We start from the raw sequence: 23524 nt of genomic DNA, 5'->3' as shown, positions 1-23524 counted from the left end.
TTGCTGTTGTTAAAGCCACTTCAGATGTTCATGATGACTCATTTAAGGTCATTTCCACACAAAGTACTTACTAGCGCTGCAGCAAATTATGATGGTACAACAAGAGGCCACTTTAAACTTTCTATGGAGTTACTTAAAGGGCCCATATCTCTGTTTTCTAATCTCTGTTCTAATGTTCCCTCATCACAAACAGACCTTAAGTTGTGTTTTGTTTCATTCACACATGTTCAAGCCTTTAAGGGTTGAACACACATTATAGACCTGTCATGTCATGTCATGTCATTATAGACCTGTCATGATCCCTGTCTGCCCTGCCTTTTTCTGCACTTTTCCCTTCTGTGTCTGAGCCAAACATGTGAATGAAATAAAACACAAATCCAGGTCTGTTTTTGAGGAGGGAACAACATTATAACATGGATTAAAGCTCACGAACACCCACAAATCACTTCAAAAATAATTTTAAGAGGGTAAATGAGAAGAAACAACTATAGCATGGTGAAAATTAGCAGAATAAGTCTGATTTAACAATGTGAACTGTCAGGTAACTTCATTATATCAACCCTGGCAGCAGCAGTTTGGGAGGAATCTATATCTTCCTCCAATATTCAACTGTACAAGTATAGGAAACATCCAGACTATTCTAAGTTATAGTTTATATCTTAACTATTAGCCTTGCCTGGAATAGTGACAATTTACATCCTGTTGTAAAAGTACACCCACATCTCGCTTCAAGGACAGGAGCCTAAACAAAACAAACACAATAACTTAATGTTCCGAAAAAGTCAGACAGCTGAGAACTGCTCCCAAGTGAAACGATTACTTTATATCCTCCAGTTTCACCGCTGTAATGAGTCTCTAAGGAACAGGCACAACAGCAACAAGCAAAACAAAAACAACGGAAAGGCCACATATCCAACGATGATACAGACGTCAGATTATGTTTTAATCAACAACCTTCAAAGAGCATATTAAACATAAATCTGCAATAAGGAAATAGATTTGGCTATGATATGATAGCGTTTGATACTCACTGTAATGTAAAAACACACTTAGACAAAAGAAAGTGAATTAAACATAGACTGTATGTATAAATGGACATAGCTAACATGCTAGCTGTCGTGTTCCGAACAGGAAGTGAGCATGTGTGCACTTCCGGCTCCATTGACTCCTATTCACGTTTTATTGAAAAACTGTCCCCTCTCTATGTGATAGCTGCTGTCAGACTCATCATTTTGGTCTTAAATGTTTGTATACAGTGTTCCCTCGTTTATCACAGGGGTTACTTCCAAAAATAACCTGCAATAGGCGAAATCCGCAAAGTATTCAGCTTTATTTTTTACAATTATTATGTGCTATAAACCCCTCACCACACACTTTATACACTTTTCTCAGACAGGCATTGAAATTTTCTCACATTTCCCTCTTGTTTAATTAATTAATAGTGACTCACATGTAGTTCACAGTTCCTCTGACCACGCCCTTTCATCCTGGTGCCACTCCAATGTAGTGTCTATTGAACATTTATGTAAATTTGGCTGAATGCATTCTGTACTATACAGGAGACACGGCACGGAAGAGATTGCTTGACAGTGGTCTGCAGTCCCTTAGCCAATCAGGACGCAGAACACAATGCACATTCATACAATGTAAAAAAGCATGTAGAATTGTACTGGAAAAATTTGCAAAACAGCGAGACCGCAAAGGGTGAACAGCGATATAGCGAGGCACTGTAATCCCCTCTACATAATTCTGGGATTTTTATTTCACTATTGTGTTTGTAAATCAAAATATGAACATTAATAACAGACAAATCAGGCTCCTTCTTTCCCCGAGGTCGCTCCTGCTAGCGTTAGCAACAGGTTTGATTGCCAGATCTCTGTTAAACCAGCGGTGTGGGCTGTAAGGGGCGTTACCTTTAACAGTTTCGCTCCAGATTGGCTCTTAGGTTGCTATGATACTCGCGGTCAGAATTCCAAATATGGAACTCTGCTCCAAATTGTCCCCTATGACTGCTAACCTCGATGAGCTTCATTTGACTGGAGCCAAATGCTGTGGGTGACGTCACTTAGTCCATTTCTGTATGCAGTCTATGGATTTACCAAAGGGACATCCATCCAACCATCCATTTTTTTTCCACTTATCCGTCGTGGGGGCAGTCTAAGCAGGGACTCACAGATTTCCCCTTACCCCAGACCCATCCTCCAGCTCCTCTGGTGAGACCCCAAGGCATTCCCAGGCCAGCCGAGAGACATAGTCCCTCCAGTGTGTCCTGGGTCTTCCCTGGGACCTCCTCCCTAGAGAGGCATACTGAGCAGATGCCCGAGCCACCTCAGCTGTCTCCTCTTAATGTGTAGGAGCAGCGGCTCTACTCCAAGCTCCTTCCAAGCTCCTCACCCTATCTCTAAGGGAGGGTCCAGCCACCCTGCGGAGGAAGCCCATTTCGGCCGCTTGTATCCGCGATCTCGTACTTTTGGTCATTACCCAGAGCTCATGAGCATAGGTGAGGGTAGGAACATAGATTGACCGGTAAATCGAGAGCTTTGCCTTTCGACTCAGCTCCTTCTTCACCACAACGGACCGCTACAGCGACTGCATCACTGCAGATGCAGCGATGCACCGATCCGCCTGTCAATCTCACGCTCCATTCTTCCCTCACATGTGAACAAGACCCCAAGATACTTAAACTCCTCCACTTGAGGCAAGGACTCACCACCCACCCGAAGAAGGCAAGCCACTTTTTTCTGGTCGAGAACCGTGACTTCGGATAAAGCCAATAAATATAATGAACAAAAGCGGTGACAAAGGGCAGCCCTGGCGGAGTCCAACATGCACCGGGAACAGGTCTGACTTCAATTCAATTCATTTTATTTTTGTAACGCCCAATATCACAACAACAGTTGTCTCGAAGGGCGTTCATGTTTTGGTTGATGGGGGAAACTGGAGTACCCGGAGGAAACCCATCCAGTCACGGGGAGAAACATGCAAAACTCCACACAGAAAGGCCTGTGTGGAGGCAATACGAACACAGCGCCTGCTCCGATCATACAGGGACCAGACAGCCCTTACCAAAGGGCTTCCCAGCAGACCCTCATGATATGCTTGGGCCTCCCAAGTCTATCCAGCGGCTCCAACTCACCACCAGGTGGTGATCAGTTGACAGCTCAGCCCATCTTTTCACCCGAGTGTCCAAGATACGCGGCTGGTGGTCAGATGACATGACAACAAAGTCGATCATCGACCTCCGACCTAAGGTGTCCTGGTGCCACGTGCACCGATGGACACCCTTGTGCTCGAACATGGTGTTTGTTATGGACAAACTGTTACTAGCAAAGAAGTCCAATAACAAAACACCGCTCGGGTTCAGATCAGGGAGGCCATTCTTCCCAATCACGCCCCTCCAGGTGTCACTGTCGTTACCCACATGGGCACTGAGCACCCCTCCTAGGGACTCCAAGAAGGCCGAGTCCTCTGCACTGCTGTTGTGTGTTGTGTGTGTCATAGGCCACCACAACAGTGAGAGACCTGTCCCTGCCCCAAAGGTGCAGGGGCGCAACCCTCACATTCACTGGGGTGAACTCTAACACGAGGCGACTGAGCTGTGGGGTAATGTGCAAGCCCACATCAGCTCGCCCACGCTCACCCACGAGTTCGGTTCCAGAGCCCAAGTTGCACATGGGGGCGAGGCCGACTATATCTAGTTAAAGATTGAAACTCATTACAGACTCAAAATAACAACTAAAGAGTTTCATTCTGCTGTTTATTTCTTGCAGCTCATGATTTTTAACAATATTGTAGATTTATATTTTTTAGGTTTAAATCTGCTCTTAGATTTTTTGTGTCAGTGGCAGAGATGAGTTTCAATATTATAATGTTTCATTTATATTCACTTCAATGATATATCAAACTTCAAAATGTGTTGATGTGCCTGATATAGTTATTTTTGCACACGCCCCTACCTTTGCGTAAGGCGATGTTAAATTGGACCCTTCTAAAAATGCAGAAGAAGTACAGGTATTTGCCAAATCCACTTTACTTTGAAGAATTTTGCAATCACATTCAAAACTAAATGATGAATATACACAGACTAGTACTCACACTGTTTACCCACGTTCTCCTGCTGATGCGAGTTTTGGACACAACACCATAATTATGCAACCTTAAGAGCCGGAGTAGAGTAATGCAGTCTATAATTGGACAGCACTGAAGCACCGATCAGCGCCATAGCAACAGACTGGCCCAAGGTAGAAGAAGGCCAACTTCCATTTTAGTTAACACTCAAGAGAGAAACCCAATTTATTATTAAGAAATGTGCTGGCCTCTGATCTGTTTGAACTAAGCTTTAATGAGTGGTTTGGAGAGTCGTTCATAAGTGTGGGACCTGCCCAACTTTGAGCAATCTCTGGTTATATAAAATACATTTCAAACACAGACTGTATAAAGAAGTGGACTGAGTGAATGTGACATCACCCACAGCTTTCAGCTTCAGTCAAATGAAGCTCATCGAGGCTAGCGGTTATAGCGTCTAATGTGGAGCAGGTAACGCCCTTTCCCACTCACACCACTGGTTTAGCAGGGAACGAGTGCTTAGCAATGCTGTCAGTCAAACCTGTTGCTAACACTAGCGGGAAAGAGGGCGCCTGATTTGTTGATATTAATGTTCATATCTTGATTTACAGACGTAATAGTGAAATAAAAACCCCAGGATCATGTAGAGTAGGTTAATACAAACATTTAAGACCAAAATGACAAGTCTGACAGCAGCAGTTACAGAGAGAGGGGACACAGTTTTTCTATATAAAGGAAAGGCAAGTTTATTTCTACAGCACAATTTGTACACAAAGTAACTCAAATTGTTTTGCAGAATAAGAAACATATTAAAATCACACTACAACAAATCAAAACATAAATAATAATAAATAATCATCATAAAACTAACATGTAAAGTGAATTGGACTTAATGGAACCAGAAGTGCGTCCATGATCACTTCCTATTTGGAAAGTAGCGGCTAGCATGTTAGCTATGTCTATTTGTATATACAGTCTATATGTTTCAAGATAAAGCGGTTATTTGGCCTTTTCATACAATAATAATTAATTAATTAAAAAGAACACGTTGCTTTTTCTTTTTGCCAATTTTTCCATCTCACGGCAGAGAACAGAAAGAGATTAAAACCAGAGTCACTGAACCATGATGCGTTTGACTCAAACTAAACACAAAGCCACATGCAGCATTTGACTTTTGTGCTTTAGAATTTTTGACTTCCTTCACTGAAAATCTTTTTTAGTTAGAAAAACCTGAAATCACCTATTTGAAGTTTTAAAAGTCATATATTACACAAAATTAACTCCTGTGATCTTTAATCCATGTTCTAATGCTGTTACCTCAAAAACAGATCTGGAGTTGTGTTTTGTTTCATTCACACATTTTGAGTTTGACACTTTATTATTACTCTGTCTACATCTCCAAAGCTCAAAATGCGATGGAGCCGGAAGTGCGGCCATGACTTCATGACTTGACTTCAATTCCTATTTGAGACGTGGTGGGTAGCAGGTTAGCTATGTCCATTTATATATACAGTCTATGGGAGCAACAGAGAATTGAACTAAGATATTTAAATCTAGAAACACAGCCAGACACACAAATACACACACACACACACACAGTTTTTCCATATTAAAGTAAAAGCTAACAGTCTGAAATTTTCCATTACACAACATATTTCCAAAACAGCAAGGTAATTTTGTTATATCCATGTTCTGTTAATACACAAACTGAGAGTGGAAGCATGTCGTTCATGTCATTATTCATGTCGTTGTTCATGTGCACACAGGAGCTTCGCTGCCTTCTCTCTCATGAACAAAGTTTGTCCGATACAAAGGGACATGTTGACAATTTGGCCATCGCACAAGTAATCCGGATTTAGAGAAGATGATAAACAGGCCAGAGCAGCCCATGAATGCTAACGAGCTAACCGCTGTAGCACTATATACGGTCCTCCAGTAGGGGTCATCATCAGGCCAATGACGACCTCAATGATGTTTCGCTCAGTGCTGTCAGAGAGATTAGAGGCTTGATGAACTAAAATGCGAGGGACCAAATGAGTCACCTACTTTAAAGCGCTCGGAAAAATTTGGAGGGAATTAATAAACATTCTGAACGTGTAGGCGGAGGAATCGATTTACTCCGAGACATGCTCATCTGTGTTCCATCCCCCTGTGGCTGTGTTACGTTAATGGGAAAAGGCACTCATGCAAACAGAAGGTGCAAAATGCTGTGTGTGTTCTGGGGGAGATACAGTTAACTATTATGTCTACAATTCTTATCTACTGGAGGGAAGGGAGTTCTCCTGGCTCACTCTTACTCAAGATGCAAAGATCAATGGCAGTGTTTGATAGCGTTCTTATGCTAAGCTAACAGATCAAGCAAGCGGCTCTACTGTGCGCTCCACTGACATAAGAGGTGTGTTTGAATGTCTCCCCCAGCTCCTGACCCCTCACTCACTCCGCAGCCCTGCACTCTTTATCAGGGTCTACGGAGACTCATTGAAGGAGAGATTCGGACACACAGCTGTGTGTGGAGAGCGAGGAAGGCGTCTCGAGTCTGTGGAGGTTGAGGAGCATGTCCCGGGTGTGCGGAGGGCGAGGAGCGCGTCCGGGTGTGTGGAGGATGAGGAGTGCCTCCAGGTCTGTGGAGGTTGAGGAGCGCGTCCCAGGTGTGGAGAGGGCAAGGAACATGTCCAAAGTGTGTGGAGGGCGAGGAGCGTGTCCCGGGTGTGCAGAGGGCGAGGCGCAGAGCATGGTGCAAGAGCATGGCATGGATAGGCCGCCACTTATAGAGCGAACAGCCACACCACAAAACAGCATGAATATTCTAAAACATACACAGGAGGTGCTGGTGCGCCTTTGTGCCAGCACCTTCACCTCCAGTTAAAGACCTGTCTCTGTCTACTGTGGTTTCTCCAACTCTCACAATGCATTGTGGTCTATATTGACTGGCCTAGTGACCACTGATGCCCACTACTTTTCAAGGTGCATTGTGGGAAATTTTTTTCTCACCAACTGGAAATTCAGACACCATTGAAAATGGCGTGACCTCTATATAGTGCCCCCTGTAGGGGATAGTGGACAGTCTGACACAGCCACAGTGTTTGATAACATTCTTCTGCTATGCTAACAGCGCAGTGACAGTGTGTGTTCCGCTCACATGAGGTTTGACAGCGTTTACAGCTGGCCGCAGTCTGTGATGAGCAGCACGAGTCAGAGCGAGCAGATATTTCTCAATGTGATGATGCAGACAATGGATCATAAAGAGAGAAAGACGACAATGAATCACCAGGGGATGAGCTGATGGGAGAACTGTGGTCATGTGACAGACCTCAAAAGAATCTGTACTTTATTTTGGGTATCTGTACTTTACTTTTTACTTTTACTTCAGTACATTTCAGAGCAGTATCTGTACATTTTACTCCACAACATTTTTAAACAGGACTGAAAAGTAAAAGTTTTTTTTTTTATCATAGCGTGACAGCAGCTGAAAAGGCTGAGTATTTATTTTTTACAAGGTCAGAGTTTGAGCAAAACAAAAATATATATAAGTAAAAAAAAGATTTATTCACTCAATACTGTTGAATAAATTCAGCTCAAATCTTTATCAAAATGATGACATTTGAAACTTTCTTAAAATCAGCTGAAAATACTTTTTACATAAATAGATTTTTTTTTTTTTTTTTATGTGATACTTTTGCTGCAGTATTTTTTTTACTTAAGTAACAGTATTTCTTCCATCACCGACTCCCCCTGCAGGTCGAGACTTGACTTAGAGCTGTTACCACGCCCCCTTTATAATCAACCAGTCAATCGGCAGAACATGTCTTTAGTCCACTGCAATAAAAAAATAAAATAGAACACAATAGTAATCTCAAATCTCATTGCTTTTGTAGTTACTTTCATCAGGTTGACCGTGCGATTCGAGCTTCCACAGATGAATACTGTCATTGCATCCTTAGGCAAGACACTTAACCCATCTCACCTCTGGTGTCTGTGTACACCACAGACTGTATAAAGAAGTGGACTAAAGGAGTGTGACGTCACCCACAGCATTCAGCTCCAGTCAAATGAAGCTCATTGAGGCTAGCAGTTGTAGCGGCCAATTTGAAGCCCATTTCTGAGAGCGAGTATCATAGCAACTAAAGACCCAATCTAGAGTGAGGCTGCTGAAGGCAACACCCCTTCCTGTCCACACCGCTGGTTTAGCAGGGAGCGGGCGCATAGCAACACTGTCAATCAAACCTGTTGCTAACACTAGCAGGAGCAACCTCAGGGATAGAAGGAGCCTGATTTGTTTGTTATTAATGTTCATATATTGGTTTACAGCAGTGGTTCTCAAATAGTGGGGCACGCCCCCCCAGGGGCGGTGAGATACCGGGGGGGCGCGTATGACTCCGCGTATGACACTGTAGTACTGTACGCAGCGCGCGCACAGCAAAGAGCAGGAGAGAGCGAACAGATCGTGACACAGGGCAGTGAACAAGAAACACTTTTGCTAAAGAGACACCATGGAAAACATTGTAACAGGGATGAAAAGAAAGGCGGATATAGACGGAGGTAAAGTCACCTGAAAAATAAGACGAGGAAGTCTGATGAAGCATATTTAGCACTTGGCTTCACTGTGACTCCGGTGGGACACGAGGACAGACCGGTGTCTGCTGTGTCTGAAAATGTTGGCAGCGGACAGTATGAAGCCAAATAAGTTAAGACGCCTCATTACACCTCAGTCACGCTGATAAGACGCTGGAGTTTTTTCAGCATAAACATGCCAAATATTGCCAACAATCATCCACTTTGTAAATGTCACTTAAAGCAGCAAGCACTGATCATATAAGGTGGCGTACCAAATTGCTAAATTACTTGTTTTAATTTGATATTTATTTAATTTTAATGTATTATTTTGATATTTATTTAATTTTAATTTATTCATTTGATGTTTATTTAATTTTATTTTTTTATTTGATATTTCATTAAATTGCATTATATAATTTCATTTCTTTTATTTTTTTCGGGGGGGGGGGCGCGAATTTTTTTTCTTCTTTATAGGGGGGGCATGATAGAAAATAATTAAGAAGCACTGATTTACAGACACAATAGTGAAATAAAAACTCCAGCATCATGTAGAGCGGGTTAATACGAACATTTAAGACCAAAATGACGACAGCAGCAGTTACAGAGAGAGGGGACACATTTTTTTTTATGTAAAGTGAATTGGAGCCAGAGTCGATGGAGTCTGAAGTCCTCCCATGATCACTTGCCATTTGGAATGCGGCAGCTAGCACGTTAGCTATGTTCATCAATATATACAGTCTATGGTTCTGACAGTGATGTGTGAATGGGTGAGTGGTTCCTTTGAGTCTCTCTCTCACAGAATCATATGCTAATGCATGAACCCAAACAGCAGCACTAAAGTTTCATTCATATTTAATCAGACAAATAGAAGCTGGAATCATTGTGAAATCTTATCGATTGACCAAAATGCATTCTTTGTTATTTTCTCAGTTACACTTCCAGAAGTCGTGTTTTTAAAGAAAGGTCAGTGGATCTATCAAGCTGCGACTCCCTGTTTGGATCTGATTCAAACTGCTCCTGCTTTTCAAACCTTTTAAATAATTACAATGAACAATGACATTTATTCAGATGTCAAATATGATCCAAGTTAAATTGTTCCCATTCTTTTGTTACTGAATACTGACCACACCTGAGGCACAGCTACAAGAGAAAGAATTTGCAGAGTTTGACAGTGTTTTATATTCAGTCTTTCAGAATAGTCCAATGAGGTTCAGCTGGTCTTCTGATCATTTATTTTAAATCAGTCCTATTATGCTTGTGTCTCTATGGTTCTCATCTCTGACCCCTGTGGAAAACTATGTTATAATTTACACATTTTAAATCACAATATCCATCTAAAACGACTAAATAAAAGAAATGTACCAGTGGAGGTGAAAATGGGAGTAGAATGACAAAATGGCGTCTTGAAAATAAGAGATTATTTTCAAGCCACTTCAGCGAAATGAGAAGCAACGACTAGAACATGGTTAAAGATTTGAAAATTTGATATTGCACAGTTATGAGGCAAATTTGGAGCCAAGGTCCATATTTGGACATATTTCCGACAGTGAGGATCATAGTAACCAAAGACCCAATCTGGACCAAGGCTGTTGAAGATAACGCCCCTTCCCACTCACACCGGGGAGTGAGCGCTTAGCAGCGCTGTTAATCAAAGTTGCTGCTAACGCCTGAAAGAAGACGCATGATTTGTCTGTTACTAATGTTCATATCTTGATTTACAGACACAACAGTGAAATAAAACCCCAGCCAGACTCAATGGAGCTGGATGTGTGCCCATGCTCACTTGCTATATGGAACCCAAAGGCTAGCAGGTTCGCTATGTAAATTTATATCTACAGTCTATGGTGTAGAGACATGAATTTGAATAATAGGATCATTCAAGCTCTGCCCAATGTGGTGCTCTGTAAGATTATACAGACACGTGCAATGTATTTTAATTCATTTTATTGTGTTTTTTTGTTTTTTTTCACTATCAACCAGATATTGTGTGCTTAATAAAGATAGAATTGAATTGATAATAAGGGAAGTAGATACTAGGACAAATTTTGAGTTGTTGAAATAAAAATGTTGGTGCCGTTTCAGCAGCTGGTTTCAAAACAACTTCCCCAAATGTAATATTGTTTGCCTGCAGCCTTTTCAATAAGATGGAGCATTTATTTTTAGCTCCAGTAAAGATTCTCCTTACTCGGGAACAGAGCAGAGAACATACCGGCAACTGTCTCTTTCTCACATATTGTGCTGTCATCACTAAGACTCTGGAACACATGTCTGCTGTCCTTCAAAACCAAACTGACCAAAACACTGACTCACAAAGCACAGCCAGGCTAACGCACACCAAGAACCATGAGCTGATGAAGATCTGCTGAATCATTAGGAAGAGGTTAAAACGTATTTTCATTTTTGTATTTGAACTTACTATTTATGCTGTCAAAATGATTGCCAGCGTTCCAAACATTGTGTAGCAACATTTGTGATTAGAGTAAAGGTCCTGAAATATACATTGATATATGGTAATGAAAAAGTGCTATATAAAAACCTTAGCATTTACCACCTTCAAGACTCAAAGCACTATACATCAAGGAACCACTCACTCATTCACACACAGAGGGCACTGTGAGTTAAGTGTTTTGCCCAAGGACACAACAACAGTTTACATGGGAGCAGGATTCGAACGGTCAACCTTCAGATCAGTGGACAGATTCTCTACCTACCGAGCTACTGTGGCCCTGGATGAGCAGAAACATGGATGCGAAATACATGCAAAATACATCACAAATGTGTGATGTAATGTTGGTGGGAACTTTTGGCGACCTCGTTCACCATAGTTGTTTTTTCATATTGGTAAAAATGTACATAACTTAGAGGACACTTTTAGCTCTTTTAAACGTTTACAACCTCGGAGCTCTAAAACATGATTTTATTAGTATGTTGATTTGACAGGGACAGAACAGAAAGCATTGATTATTTTAACAGATAGGTTTTTTAGACCAAGGTTTAGACCAGTCTAAACATGTCGTGTCAGTCTAAACATGCCACTCTGAGGCACTAGTGAGCAGTCCAAACTGTCAGGGATGAAAACAAATTTGGTCTGAAAAATTATCTATTAAAATTAATTATGAGAAACTTCATTAGACTAAAAATATTTGAAGTTTAAAGTGTAACGGATGTAATGTGCATGGGTCATCCAGCTAAAAGCTCAAAGTTAATACACAGCATAGGTACAAATCATGTATGAGGCCATAATATCCGTGACTCGGTTTTGTCTCAGTATGGCGAGAAGAAAGAGTTAAGTCAAAACAAGATTAACCAGTGAAATTAAATAACATTCTAATCCTATATTTGAATGTCATTAGAAAAAGTAATACAAAAAGGCTCAGTATTAGCCTGTTTTATTATTTTAACTTTATTTGGACATTTTCAAATACCTTGGTCTCAGATATATAGAAAAATCATACCAAAGTCAAACCAGTGCAACACTGGGTGAATACAATGGTACTTTTAAACTTAAAAGGTCAAATAAACAGCTATTAAGGAGCCAAAATAAACAATATTATATTGTTGTTGTTTTTTTGTTTTTTTTTTGTTACTTACAGAAAGAGGGACCACAGTTTTCCAATGTAAAGTGAATTGGAGCCATTGGAGTCGATACAGTCATAAGCACGCCCATAATCACTTCCTATTTGGAATGCGGCGGCCAGCAGGGTAGCTATGTCCATTTATATATACAGTCTATGAAACATACCATTTACAAGCTGTCAGAATGATTGCTAACATTCCAACATTTATGATTAGAGTAAAGGTCCTGATGATCAATGAAGTATACACTGCTCAAATGATCAAACAACATGCAAATATTCATGATTAACAAAAACCTGATGAACCAGTGGCGTTACGTCTGGGGTATGAGAACATGTTGGACGGAACAATTTTAACGGTGCATTGTTCTGTATTGTAGAGAGTGGTATCTGTCAGAACACGACTTCTCTCTCTTACTTTGCAGATAAGGCGCCGTCTCCGTTCCCAGCTCCTGCGGCTTTGGAGTTTCTATAGTGTACTTGTGTGCCACTCTGCTGAGCTCTCACAAATCATCATCTTTTGGAAATATCATGAGGCTTTTTGCAGTCAGCCATCTTCTTGTCTTTGTTTGAAGCTGCTTTCCCCAAACACCCAGCTCCTCCAAAGGTTTACCAGACAATACTGTAAAACGATAAAACCCAAATAAATGTCCTTGTAAATGCTCCTTTGAGTTTCTAAAGCTTTCGAACGCCGTGGTTTAAACTGAAGAAAATACAGTTTCCATCTATTACTCAGCAAACTTTATATGCAAAAGTTTATTATTTTAGAAAATTGGAACAAACTCTATGTGTTAAGATGCACTAACTTACGATAGGCTAACTCACAAGTAGATGATACCATTTCAAATTCAGTTACATGTGTGCTGGTTTACTTTTAAAGCCAAATCACACCTAAATAGTGCACAACAGCGCCCTCTACCTCACTGTTAGCATCACTGGTTCCTGTCCAGTTTTATCTCTATGAGGTTTTTGCAGAGTCACAATAAAATGAATAAATATTTAAAGATCAGACAGTGGACAGGGGGCTGCAGGTTGGTTAGTGGTCAGGGGTCAGAAGTTAGGGAGTTAGGGTCAGACTGTGGACAGGGAGCTGCAGGTGGGTTAGGGGTCAGGGGTCAGAGGTTAGGGGGTTAGGGTCAAACAGTGGACAAGGAAACACCAGAGACATTTTTGTTTTTATATATATATATATATATATATATATATATATATATATATATATATATATATATATATATATATATATATATATATATATATATATATATATATATATATATATATATATATATATATATATATATATACATATACATATATATACATATATATACATACACACACACAAAAGCTGTGTCCCCTCTCTCTGTACCTGCTGCCGTCAGACTCATCATTTTGGTCTTAAAATGTTTGTATTAACCCACTCTACATGATCCTGGGGTTTTTATTTTGCTTAGACTGGAGCCAAACACTTAGTCCACTTCTTTTTACAGTCTATTTTTGAGACAGTGAGCTAGCTAGCGTGCTATAGCCTATTGTTACGTGTCAGCACACACATATTGGAACATTTTAATAATATATTGATGGGGATTTGTAGCCAAAACTAATTAATACATCAGTGAGGTTAAGGAGAGGGGCGAGGTTGTAAATGTTAACGACTTTAGCCCATAATAAAAAGATCACAAGTCACTTTTGGTAAGCGTCTCCTGTCTCTGCTGCTCCCATGGGCCCCAGCTGTCTTATACATCAAATAACGAAAGAAAATTTACACCTTTATACACCCAGATCCACCTAACTGACTATGAATCTTAATTTCATGGCCTGGATGAAAAACGTCAGTAATATCCTGTCAAAGGATTGGGAAGGGCTGCTGTCCCTGGTTTAGTCCAGTTACCTCTGCACTATTACTTTATGATAATGAACATTTACACACTGTCAGCCAGACTCCGCCTTTCTATCTCACAACATGCCAAGAAATACATAAAGGTCACATTCACAGACAGTAACAGGGATTTACCAGTTCAACAGTGGTTCAAATTTTGAGGTTGGTTTAAAGTCTATAAATGTACTTAAAAGGTCCTATATCACACAAAACTGACTCTTGTGAGCTTTAATCCACATTCTAACGATGTTACCTCCTAAAAAACAAACCTGGTGTTGTGTTTTGTTTCATTCACACATGTTTGAGTAACACTTTATTATTAGTCTGTCTACTTCTTTAAAGCTCAAAATGCTCTGTTTCACCTTGTGATGTCACGAAGTGGTAGTTTTCAAATTAATAGCTCCTTTACCTTTAGTTCAGTGGAGATTGACTGTTCCAGAGCTGAAATTACCCAAATGTGCAGCTCTGTGATTTTAATGTCTTTCTTATTCTGTAAAACACTTCGCATAGCACAGTTGGTACACAACATAATTTAAATAATACAAACTGTAGCTGAAAATTTCTAACCTGAAAAGATTAAAGCTCAGTGTTTGTATCTTCGTATCTTTAAAACGATCTAACATGGTAATAACAGTATTCAGACTGTGCTTTTGAAATTCAACAAGTTCTTTGACCTAAGAACTTAGCGAATTTCAATCTCTTCAAGTGTGTAATCACAACAGTGTCAGCCATTCCATTTGAACAATTACTGTCAAACTCAACCCGGAGAACACACAAACAAAAACGTGTTTCCTGACAGCGGTGACCAAGGCCCTGAAAATGGTTTAATCGGATTAAAGTAGTTAAAAGCAGTGAGGACACACGCGGCCACCTCCTCTCACACTTCTATTATGACTCTAAACACTGTGGTGCTACCTCCTCCTCTGCATCATAACCCAGGCTTAATGGAATTCTTCCTTCATTTATTCAAGGTCAAAGCTCATCATTCCCACAATCCTTTGCATTGTAAATCCTTCCCAAGACGCCTGGGACAGAATTTAAATAATTGAAAATTTCCTGGAGTGGTCTGAATCTAAAGCTTAATGTCCCTTCTTCCTGTGTGTGAGTGGAGCATCGTAGAGAACTATACAACAAACTACCTGGACTTTAAGTACACGTTTACACATCTTTATGTTCAGCTTTAGTAAAACTGTTTATAATTCGCACAGACTGTATAAAGAAGTGGACTAAGTGAGTGTGACGTCACCCACAGTGTCAAATGAAGCTCATCGAGGTTAGTAGTTATAGGGGCCAATTTGGAGCCGAGTTTCATATTTGGAATTTTGACCGTGAGCATCATCACTAAAGAGCCCATCTTGAGTGAGGCCGTTGAAGGTAACGCCCCTTCCCGACTGCACCGCTGGTTTAGCAGGGAGCAGGCATTTAGCGATGCTGCTCAAACCTGTTGCTAACACTAGCAGGAGTGACCTCAGGCAAAGAAGGCGCCTGTTTATCTGTTATTAATGTTCATATCTTGATTCACAGACACAGTAGTGAGAAAAAAAACTTAAAACTGGATCATGTAGAGCAGGCTAATATGAACATTTAAGACCAAAATGATGAGTCTGACAGCAGCAGTTACAGAGAGAGGGGACACATTTTTTCAATGTAAAGTGAATTGAAGCCAGAGCCGATAGAGCCAGAAGTGCGCCCATGATCACTTCCTATTTGGAACGCGGCAGCTAGCAGGTCAGCTATGTCCAATTATATACACAGTCTATGGTTATTCCCAGTGGACTGTAATATACGACTGGAAGCTGCTAAACCAACAACAGTGCAATAACATCGAATTGTCATTTTCCAGCAGAACAGGAACAGAATGAACTATGGAAGTTATGGGACATTATTATGGGATGTAGTAAGAACACAGAGGGACAGCGATGGGCCTGTTGGCAGCACTCCAGCTCTAAAACAAACTCTGCTCCCTCAGTCTCACAGTAGTTGGGCAGTGCTTCACCTGCTCTGACCAAACAACGAGAGTCTCACGATGTAAGATCAACCCATTATTCACTGGGACTGAGTCTCGCCCAATTTAAACTAAAGAACCTTATATTTCTTTTCAACCTGTTATTCTACCACTAACTTTTATTAAGGAGAAAAGAGGAGAAAGAAGTTACAGAGGTTATGCACTGACCATAGACTGTATATATAAATGGACATAGCTAACCTGCTAGCCGCTGCGTTCCAAATAGGAAGTGATCTTGGGTGCGCTTCCAGTTCCATCGACTCTGGTTCCAATTTATTTTACATTGAAAAACTGTGGCTCCTCTCTCTGTAACTGCTGCTGTCAGAATCGTAATTTTGGTCTTAAATGTTCGTATTAACCTGCTCTACATGATCCTGGAGTTTTTATTTCACATCTTTCCCCGAAGCCGCTCCAGCTAGCATTAGCAACAGGTTTGACTGACAGGGTTGCTAAGCGCACGCTCCCTGTTAAACCAGCAATGTGGGTGGAAAGGAGCCTTCAACAACCTCGATCCTGATTGGCTCTTTGGTTGCTAGGATACTCGCGTCAGAATTCCAAATATGGAATTCTGCTCCAAAACGTCCCCTATAGCTGTTAGCCTCAGTGAGCTTCATTTGACTGGAGCCGAGCGCTCACTTAGTCCACTTCTTTATACAGTCTGTGGATGTCGCCTGCATTAAAATTAAATATAAAATAGACAGTATAGACAGTAGACACAGTAGTTCTTAGCCCTGTAAAGTGGTGCCTCAAACATCTGTCGGTGAGAAAGATAAAAACAGACATGACCAAGACAAATCAAAAACGCACATTAAACTAGACCATAATATCAGGATATCAAACTGTTAATACTGCTCTATAGTCAACATACAGCATCGTCTCATTTCATTCACTCTTTCTCCCGTCTCATTAAACATGGAAAGCATTTTCAATCAAACAGCACAGCAGCAATTAGCTTCCCCTGAACGACTCGGCTCACGTCACTGGTGATGAGGCTCCGAACAAAATGTAAATGAACATGAAGATATTCCCAGTTCTTCATATTGGCAGAATATAATAAAATAAACAAGTCTGACTGAAATGAGTGCTTTATTATAAGAGCAGACTTGAACTATACAACGCCAAGTCACTCAAAACCAACGGAACAAAGGACAAATAGTAAAGAATTTCTACTTAAGTACATTTTACAGTGTGTACTTTTTACTTTTACTTAAGTACATCTGAGAACAGTATCTGTACTTTCTACTCCACAATATTTTTGAATTGGTTTGAAAAATAAAAAGCAGGGTTATTTTGACCATATTCGTGGAAATATCCTGACTGAAGTTTTCGGGTTCAACCTTCTGCTTTGAGCAAAACAAAAATAAAAATTCGGAAGAAAATTTATTGGATTGATTGACTCTTGAAGTACATCTTTAAACGGGTACTTTAATACTTTTACTTAAGTTGATTTTCTCATGTGATACTTTTACTTTAATAACTTTGTACCTGTATCTGTATCTGTACTTTTACTTAACAAAACTGAGTACTTCATAGACACTGCTCAAAACACAATTGCACGGGGGGGGGGGGGGGGGGGGGGTTGTGAGAGTTGATTAAAGAGGATAGACCCTAGACTGTATATATAAATGGACATAGCTAACGTGCTCTAAACAGGAAGTGATCATGGACGCACTTCCGACTCCAACACCTCTGCTGTTGTCAGACCAGACTCGTCATTTTGGTCTTAAATGTTCATATTAACCCACTCTATATGACCCTGGGGTTTTTATTTCACTATTGTGTCTGTAAATCAAGATATGAACATTAATAACAGACAAATCAGGCGCTTTCTTTCCCTGAGGTCGCTCCCACTAGTGTTAGCTCCCTGCTAAACTAGCGGTGTGGGGGGAAAGGGGCGTTACCTTCAGCAGCCTCGCTCTTTGGTTGCTATGATACTTGCAGTCGGAATTCCAAATATGGAACCCTTCTCCAAATTGGCCGCTATAACTGCTAGCCTTGATGAGCTTCATTTGGAGCCAAACGCTGTGGGTAACGTCACAATTACTCAGTCCATTGCTTTATAAGGTCTGTGGTGTTGATACAGCTCAGATATACTTTACTTGCAAAAGTAGTAGAAACGTTACAAACAGCTAATATAAAAAAATAAATGAAAAGAAACACTAAACAAGATTTTTAAAATTAGCAGAAACCAGTGTAAACCTCATAGTGACCACTAGGCCTGTCACCATATTCACTATATCACCATACCGTTCTAGATATGAAAGATAGAACTATATATTTTAGGGCTCAGGATTTATCTCGTTACATTTGCTTTGTAAGAGTGGATAGATTTGGAGTATTTTGTTGTAATACGATCAGATTCAGGCTGTAAAGGGTTGAAAAAGTCACTTCTATGGCGAATTATTGCTTTATTTAGCTATTAATATGACTTTTACAACCCATTTATACTGCTCATTTAAAATCAGTTTACTGTGAGTATCTTGCATTATTGCTATTGTCAGTGGTTTAAACTAGTTTCAATATTATCTTTTATCACCATGTACATTTGCAGCATTATATAGTGCTTCTAAATGTGTTATCATGACACTACAGCACTCTGACAAATGACCCTTGTACCATTAGAATATTACCTGCCACGTTCATCTGGAAACTATCCATCTGTGCGAAAGTTCTGCTGCATTCAAATTAACAAAGCGACTCCAAAATAAGTGTAATCCCTTAGAGAGACGGCCGTCCTTTTGTCTGAACTACAGCTCAATCAATCAAATAAAGGTGTTTTGCTAAGGCAAACAAAACGCAGCATTCGTCTTCTGAGTATTTAGCAGAAAAAAGATGAATATACAATCTATTTGAATAAACAGAGACATGATTAATGGCAGGCTTCATACATAGAGCCGTATCCACACAACAGGAGTCACACTGCACATGACAGTTTATGTTTATTTCTAAACAAACACACCGGGGTCTTACAGATGAGGAAGAATGTGTGTGCCAAATCATTTAAAGCTCCTATATCACACAAAACTGACTCTTGTAGCTTTAATCCATGTTCTAATGCTGTTACCTCCTCAAAAACAGACCTGGAGTTGTGTTTTGTTTCATTCACACATGTTTGAGTAACACTTTATTATTAATCTGTCTACATCTCCAAAGCTCAAAATGCTCTGTTCCACCTTGTGATGTCATGAAGTGCTGGTTTTCAAGCTCCTTTTACCTTTAGTTCAGCAGCGATTGGCAATTCCAGAGCTGAAATGTTCCAAATGATTCTAGTGAAGGTGTGTGGAGTTTTAAAACACAGTGGGGCACTTCCTGCATCACCACATGATGACATCACAAGGTGGAACAGAGTGTTTTCTGTTTGAGAGAAGAACTCAGCCTAAATATGCAGTGTTTGTGTGTTAAACACATGTGAATGAAACAAAACTCCAAACTCCAGGTCTGTTTGTGATGAGGAAACAACATTAGAACAGATAAGAGAATAGAATCATATGGACCTTTAAAAGTAATAGTACAAAAAAAAAAAAAAAAAAAATCAGCAAACAAATATGAGATAAATAGCATCAGCAACACTAAGAACAGAATAAAAATTTAACTGCACATCTTTGGAATCACACAGAAATACTGAAATATCACAACATTTCCACGATTCAAAAACTAATTATAGTGAGAGATCCTTGAGCAGAGACTGACTAAACTCTAAATATAGCAGCAAACAACTGAACACGAACGAGGTTTTAGACTTGTAAACGTGTATCGACTAAGTACGAACTAATGATTGATTCTACTGAAAGTTGTCTTCAAACTTCAGTGGTGGAACGAAGTAAAAGTAGTTAAAGTACTGTACTTAAGTAAAGTACAGACACCTAAATATTTTACTTCAGTGTATACTTTTACTTCAGTACTTTTGAGAGCAGTATCTGTACTTTCTACTCCAGTATATTTTTGAACAGTACTGAAAAGTAAAAGTATTTTTTATTATTGTGTGAGACCTGCTGAAAAGGCTAAGGGTTTATTTTTAACACGTCCAGAATTTGAACAAGCAAAAATATACAAATAAAAACATGAAAAAATTAAAATTAAAATTCAGCTCAAATCTTCATCAAAATCACCACATTTGAAGCTTTATAAAACCCCAAAATCTACACAAAATACTTCTACTTTTTACTCCTTAAGTACATTTTTAAACTGGTACTTTAATACTTTTATTTAACTAGATTTTTCCATATGATACTTTTACTTGAGTATTTTTTCTGCTCCAGTGTCTTTTGCTTAAGTAACAATGCTGACTACTTCTTCCACCACTGTCAAACTAACCAAACAGTCACGCCACAAAAACATAAACTTTATCTTACTCTTCCGGTCTCCAAATTTCCCCCAAAAACCCAAGCTCACGTTGACCCGTCATGAACCCAAACCATCAAAACCTCCCAGGAGCCGAGCTGTCCGCTGAGGCGAGGAACGATGACAGATATTCCAGAGAAAAGAGCCACAAAGACATGGAACTTACTGTGGTGAAGTTTGCCGGGAAGCAGTCCTCTCCTCTGAAGGTGCACTGCAGTAACATATCCTTGATGTCGTGTCCCGTCCGGTTATAAAAGTCCGTCATGTTAAACAGCTTGGGCTTGAAGTTTTGAAAGTTGGCTTTATCCTTTAGGGCGGAAAGCACCTCGGGATCGGCCAGGTGCGGGTTGGCTATTTGGTAGTTGTTATTGAGGAGCGCCAGCAGCTCTCCCACGTGATAGAGGTCATTCCTGGTGATTTTCGAGAAACGGAATTCATTGAGGTTACAGAACGTGACGGCGGGGAAGGTGAGGTTGGGAGCCGCCACCTCGTCCAACTTCGTAACGTGAGGGTATTCTAGGTAGTATATAACTCTGTCCATGCACACGATCATCAACAACGCTAACGAACCCAAGAACGAAAGCGACCACAGGAAACGCCGAAACGTCATGTGTCCATAGGCGAATATGTGACTCATGCCATGTAGCGTGGACATGTTGGCGAACGCCTGGAGGTTGGAGGGCCTGATGGTCTCGATGCTGTCCTCAGAGCTCCCCTTCATGGTTGTGGATGTGTCCTTGCTGTCTCTTCCAAAGAACTTAGATAGTCTTCGCTTAGCAACAGTACAATCCACCCGGCAGCGTTCAAGAAGTGGCAATGTTCCCACAGAAACACTCCAGCGAAACGCACGTCGGTCTGTGTGGCACTTTCGCTTTCATCACAATTCACCTTTTACTTGTTCTTGTTGTCTCTGTAGTCCCAGGTCCCTCTTGTTCCTCCAGGCAGCAATTTGATTATCTCCAAAGCCGCCTCTCCCCGCTCAGCTGTCCCTTTGTAGCGGCACTAAACAAAATGACAGCTTCAGAAACACCCACTTCTAACCCAAAGAAACGCAGCTTCTTCTGAGTCCTGAGCAGCGTGAAAAGGTCCTCATGCATGCGAGGGACAAAACACAGAGGAAGAGCAAGAGGAGACCAGAGAAGCTATGAAAAGAGCTAACGTTTAGAGAGAGGAGCTAAGCCAAAAGCGGTGAATGGGACCCTTCCTCCTCCGATGCCTCTACATCGCGCTGATAATGGGATGCTTTTGTGAATGGAGGTAATAAAGACTGAGGCGGCTTGCTGGTCCCTAACCGGCACCTCCGTGTGTTTCTTTTTTTGCGCTGCTTTCTGCTTTGAAACGGAACGAGATGGGGGGGTCAGAGTCAGAGACCTCCGACCAGCTTACCAACGTGCTCCCACCTCCTCAAAGACCCTCAGATCCCACATAGGAAGCGTCACAGTCACCCCTTCAGTGACATGATAAACAAGACCTCTTCCACGTTTCAGGCGCAAGTCCAGTTAACACAGAGGTTTAAAATTGTGCCGTGTAGAGTCGTATCCGCGTTCCTGCTGCTCTCGCCCGCCTCCCACTCCCCCCTCTCTCTCTCTCACTATCTCACCTCTGTGTTCGGTGTCCCTCACTCGCCCTTTTCCTCTTTAGTAGTCAGGATCCATCCCACTGCTGAATGGCTGTTTTGCTGTGCGTCTGCTCACAAGAGGGGAGGGGGGGGGGGGGGTCTCTTGATCAGGAAGCTGTCTTATGATTCAGTCTGGTCCAACAGCATGGTCCGTGTGTGCTTGTGTACTTGTTTGTTATTCTGACATATTCTAATTGTGTTTTATAATGCCATGCTAAGATTACACAGAAAGACAAGCTCGAGCTGAACAATTTGGGAAAAATATCTTATTGTGATTTTTCTGAGGAGCATTGTGATTCGCATTAGATTTGTAGCTTATGTTTTAATAATAGGATTCTGGTCAACGTTCTCATTTTAAACCCAGAAGCACAGTGGTCCCTGGTTTATCACGGGGGTTACGTTCCAAAAATAACCCGCAATAGGTGAAATCAACGAAGTGGTCAGCTTTATTTTTTACAATTATATATGTTTTAAGGCTGCAAAACCCCTCACCACACACTTTATACACTTTTCTCAGGAAGGCATTAACATTTTCGCACATTTTTGTCTTGTTTAATTAATTAATAGTGACTCACATGTATTTCTGACCGTGCCTCTTCGTCCTGTCGCCACTCTGCTGTTATGTTGATGCAACAATTATGTAAACTTGGCTGAACACATTCTGTACTGTACAGGAGACGCGGCACAGAGGAGACTGACAGTGGTCTACAGTCCCTTAGCCAATCAGGACGCAGCGAGACCACGAAAGGTGAACTGCGATATAGCGAGGGATCACTGTATTGACAAAAAGACTGAACTGAATTGACAAATTAATACAAAAATGACATTTCAGAACATGTTTGTACAGATCTAAAATACAGGGTTGGCAGTTTTTAAGATTAAGAAGACAGCCAAACAAGAATAGCTCCCTCTGCCTGTCAGATCCTCTCAGTCTTTATTGCAGAGACTAGAGGGAAACCCCACCTTTTCTCCCTGGCCTTTAATACTAGTTAGACAGGATATCTTGATGTTCTCTTGTTCTTTTCCTATGTATCGTGTAATCTGTATATTTGGTTTGCATTGGCTTTCTCAAGTTGTTTTAAACATGCTATAGAAATAAACTTGAGTGAACTGTTACTTCAACCGTTGCATTACTTGCCGACTACCGTCGTAAAGCCATTTAATGCTGATGATGGAACACCCATGCACCACTGCCTTCATGCAAATCTTAAAAAAAAACTGAGACTCCTGATTTGTGATAACATATCATCACCAGAGTGAGCACTGTGGTCATTTCTGTGAATATCAGTGTTTGCGTCTCATCTTTCCTGTGATGTAATGAGTAAATACTTGTCCTCTGATTCATTGGGGTGGTATTATTTTGCATGGGGGCTGCCGTTCTTGACAGTAAATAAGTTCTATATAGACTCCAGAGCAGTTTTAAAGCCTCCAGAGAGTTGACTTATTGGTGCAAAGAGAACATAGAATGCTGTATACAAATCCAC

At 40.7% G+C, this 23524-nt stretch overlaps 1 protein-coding gene across 1 annotated transcript in view; it reads right to left on the bottom strand.

The window, feature by feature from the left end:
• Positions 1–21143, bottom strand: part of asic1c (acid-sensing (proton-gated) ion channel 1c) — a 185728-nt gene extending 164585 nt beyond the window's left edge. The window contains exon 1 of the mRNA XM_055228262.1: positions 20589–21143. Coding sequence (XP_055084237.1) covers positions 20589–21143 — 555 coding nt within the window. The remainder of the gene's footprint in view (positions 1–20588) is intronic.
• Between the last annotated feature and the right edge of the window lie 2381 nt (positions 21144–23524).

The sequence above is a fragment of the Periophthalmus magnuspinnatus genome, chromosome 17 (assembly GCF_009829125.3).
Source record: "Periophthalmus magnuspinnatus isolate fPerMag1 chromosome 17, fPerMag1.2.pri, whole genome shotgun sequence".
Lineage (NCBI taxonomy): Eukaryota > Metazoa > Chordata > Actinopteri > Gobiiformes > Gobiidae > Periophthalmus > Periophthalmus magnuspinnatus.
The sequence above is the reverse complement of the archived record's forward strand: the minus strand, read 5'-3'. Positions and strand labels throughout refer to the sequence as shown.